This window comes from Momordica charantia, assembly GCF_013281855.1.
Source record: "Momordica charantia cultivar OHB3-1 chromosome 9 unlocalized genomic scaffold, Mcharantia_2.0 BLBB01000009.1, whole genome shotgun sequence".
Classification (NCBI taxonomy): Eukaryota; Viridiplantae; Streptophyta; class Magnoliopsida; order Cucurbitales; family Cucurbitaceae; genus Momordica; species Momordica charantia.
Genome location: NW_028275167.1, coordinates 31281549 through 31285356, shown reverse-complemented (window position 1 = coordinate 31285356; position 3808 = coordinate 31281549). Strand labels below are relative to the sequence as shown.

At 35.9% G+C, this 3808-nt stretch overlaps 1 protein-coding gene across 1 annotated transcript; it reads left to right on the top strand.

Moving 5' to 3' along the window:
- The first annotated feature begins 261 nt into the window (after window positions 1-261).
- On the top strand, window positions 262-2924 carry LOC111019731 (cytochrome P450 71B34). Its single transcript, XM_022296159.2, has 2 exons — window positions 262-1305; window positions 2210-2924. Exons 1-2 carry the CDS (start codon window positions 352-354, stop codon window positions 2810-2812), a joined length of 1557 nt encoding a protein of 518 aa, XP_022151851.1. The 5' UTR covers window positions 262-351; the 3' UTR covers window positions 2813-2924.
- The last annotated feature ends 884 nt before the right edge of the window (window positions 2925-3808 follow it).

The following is a 3808-nucleotide window of genomic DNA, read 5'->3' as shown; positions in this document are numbered from 1 at the left end:
TTCCTTTTTAATAATTATTTAATTTCAAAACAATTGCATGAGAAGTACTTGTGTCTAAATTTTAAAAAACAACATCTAATAATACATCCAATTTTTAAGTTATTCAACTTTTAATTTTGTGTCCAATCCATCTTTAAACTTTAAAACAATAATCCGTTAACAATCTATTAGACATAGAATTTAATAGATTGTTAACAAAGTAAGCTTAATAGATATACAAACTATTAATTAGATATTTTTCTATAATTCACATAGGTATTAGAAAAGCAATCATACTTCCCTATATTAGAACTTTATATAAACTTTGGCAACTCCCTTATCTCTCTCCCCCACACAGTAAGTAGTAGAAAAATGGTGAGCCTTGATCAGAGAATGATGCAATATTTGCAAAGCTTAAGCCTTTCCATCTGGGATTTTGTTTCTCTGCTCTTGCTCTTGTCTTCTTCTCTAATCCTTTTTAACACTATAATAATGAAATTGGTTGCAACACACAAGAAGAAGAAGCAGCCTCCTCCGGGCCCTCCAAAGCTTCCATTATTGGGTCACTTGCACCTCCCCCACCGCTCTCTCAGGGATCTTTCGGCAAAATATGGCCCCGTCATGCTCCTCAAACTCGGCTCGGTCCCGACCATGGTCGTCTCCTCCGCCGCCGCCGCAAGAGACTTGTTTAAACTACACGACCTCGCTTCCTGCAGCCGCCCTCGCCTCGCCGCCAGCGGGAGGTTTTCGTACAACTTTCTAGACCTGAATCTATCCCCATATGGGGAGCGTTGGAGGGAGCTTCGGAAGATTTGCATGGTGGAGCTGTTCAGCGCCAGGAGGGTGCAGTCGTTTGAGAAGATAAGAGAAGAGGAGGTGGGGGTGCTGATAAACTCCATCTCTCAATCCGCAGCTTGGGGAAGTAGTCCAATTGATGTGAACGAGAAATCGTATTCTTTGACCGCGAGTATAACGACGCGGGTTGCGTTTGGGAAGACGTTCAGAGGGGGCGAGCTGGATGATGAGAATTTCCAACAGGTGATCCGCAGAGCGGTTGCTGCGTTGGGAAGCTTTTCGGCGAGTGACTTCTTTCCCGGCGTGGGGTGGATTGTTGATCGGGTGAGTGGCGTTCATGGGCGGCTGGAGAAAAGCTTTGCTGAGTTGGATGAATTTTTTCAACGTGTGGTGGATGATCGCGTCAACTTCAGGGAGACTCGTCGAAATCATGAAGAGAATATTGTTGATGTTTTGTTGAAAATGGAGAGGGATTGCTCCCAATCTGATACACTCAAATTCACCACAGATTGCATTAAGGCACTCATCATGGTAAGCCTAATCTTTCTAAGAAAAAATACTTAAAATCTCACTCACTCTTGACAAATAAGAGAGGAATTTAAAAGCAAATAATTTTTTTAAAAAAATAATGAGCCGTCAATTTTTCAATTTATGGTCCATGTGAAATAGCGATTCTCACCCATCAACACTTAAATATTAGGAAAATATTTTACTCATTACTCCTGTCCTTACCATAATTAAACATTTGACAAATAAGAGAAAAAAATGAAAAAATAGAGATTTTTTTTTTAAAAAAATAGGATAAAACTTAACTCAACACTGTTAAGGAGCCACATTGTCCTTACTACTATTAAATATTTGACAATTATAGAAAAATACAAAAATAATTTTTTTTTTACAAAATGATGAGTTGTCAAGTATTTAATAATAATAAAGACAAAATTGTCTTTACCAATGAGGAGTCCAGTTTTATCTAAAAAAAAATTTGTTAAATTTTCAAGGGTGTCGATGCAAAATTTGGTTGTAAATATGCTAAGTATTTTCCTAAATATTATTCATTTTTAAGTAGATGGTTGCAACCGAACAATACATAAAGTACTATGGTCAGTATCATTTATTAGACCGATAGCTACAAACAAACAACACTTAGTGTGTACTTTTAACTGTCCGTATCAATTTTTTTTAAAATCAAGGAGCTTTCAAGTTTTTATTGGTCGTAAGCCCATAAAACTAATTTGCTAGTTTTTTTATAACTATTTCATTTTTTACTTTTGAAAATTAAATTTATAATAAACATCATTTCCCGTTTCTGGATTTTTTTTTTAATTTCAGAAAACAAATATAATTTTTTAAAACAGAAAACTAAAAAGGAAAAATGAGATTTCAAATTTCCAATTTTGCATAAGCTGGTTGTTTAAGGTGTACTGTGGTTTAGGATATATTTCTAGCGGGAGTAGAAACGGGAGCAGGCATAATTGTTTGGGCTATGGCAGAGCTTGTGAGAAATCCAAGGGTGATGAAGAAGCTACAACATGAGATCAGAAGCTCCATAAAAGGAGATCAAGTGAAGGAGAGCGAGCTCGAAAAGCTCGAGTATCTAAAAATGGTGGTGAAAGAGGTTTTGAGGCTGCATCCACCGGCCACGCTTCTGCTTCCAAGAGAAACCATGTCCCATTTCGAGCTCAACGGATACGACATCGACCCCAAAGCCCATCTTCACGTGAACGTATGGGCCATTGGGCGAGACCCCGAGTGGTGGATTAACCCGGAGGAGTTCTCACCGGAGAGATTTATTGGAAGCAACGTTGATTACAGAGGGCAGAATTTCGAGTTATTGCCGTTCGGAGCTGGCCGGAGAATTTGTCCCGGGATGAATATGGGGACTCTTACGGTGGAGCTAGCGCTGGCTAATATGTTGCTGTGTTTTGATTGGAAACTGGCACAAGGAATGAAAGAAGAAGATGTAGACATGGAAGAGGATGCTGGTCTAACCACTGCAAAAAAATCACTTCTTAAACTTGTTCCACACCCACCTTAATTACATCAGCTCCTAGTTTAACATGTAAAACATTGGTGTTGGTGGGAAAAATTATTCAATAAGCTCGTCATTATAACAATTTTATATTTGTTCAAGTATAATTTTTAGATTATCTCGTACATCCAATGTTGCATGAGGTGTCATAAAATTTATTATGGCTAATAGTGGATACAATGCTAAAAGATTGTGTTGTGTGTGATTATACTATAATAAAATTGGTCTTTGATGTTAGTTTACAACCGACATCGAATTATATCATCGTAGTCTGTCATGCCAGTTTTTGAACGATATACCGACATCAAATTAATCGACATTGTAGGTCTTCAATATTGATTTTCAACCACATGTAATCTCGTGTTATGGTAACCTATGATGTGAGTTACTTTACGAGATGTTGGTTCCCAGCATAGTGGATACAGTGCTAAAAGATTATGCTGTGTGTAATTATAGTTTCTTTAGTTATTAGTTTATTTGCTATCTTGTGTGGTCATGGGTTAACTTCTTCTGTATTTGAATTTGAGGTAGTAAAGAGTGTGTTTATGGTGCATTTTTGTCCTTCAAACAGGCAAAAACGAGAAGCTGAGTATGGAGACCAGTTAGAATAACTCTCTACTCAAGTCGTGGATTGAACTTTTAGTATTTTATCAATTACCACCAACTTAGATATTTTTTTACTAAAAAAAAAGGGAAAAAATATATCTTTTCTCTCCGTATTTATAAAAAATTTAACAACGGTAGTAAAAGATGCTAACGAATGAGTAAAATTAGTATTTTTTATTAAAAAATAAAACAATACTTAAGTGTTAATTAATAAAAAAATACTTTTAAATGTCTCATCATCTATCTTTTTACCGATATAAATTTGTTAAAAATAAGAGAGAGAAATATAGATATTTCTATATTTTTGAGAAAAATATCTAGAAACAGTTCCTTTTAATTTGCATATGTAGCAAAGAGATAATTCTATGCTTTATAGAAAAAATATCTAAAGACAGT

Bases quoted from the DNA above. Each gene is read 5' to 3' on its own strand.
- LOC111019731 (XM_022296159.2), top strand. From the start codon at position 352: ATGGTGAGCCTTGATCAGAGAATGATGCAATATTTGCAAAGCTTAAGC. The intron at 1,306-2,209 runs GTAAGCCTAATC...ACTGTGGTTTAG, and splicing joins GCATTAAGGCACTCATCATG to GATATATTTCTAGCGGGAGT.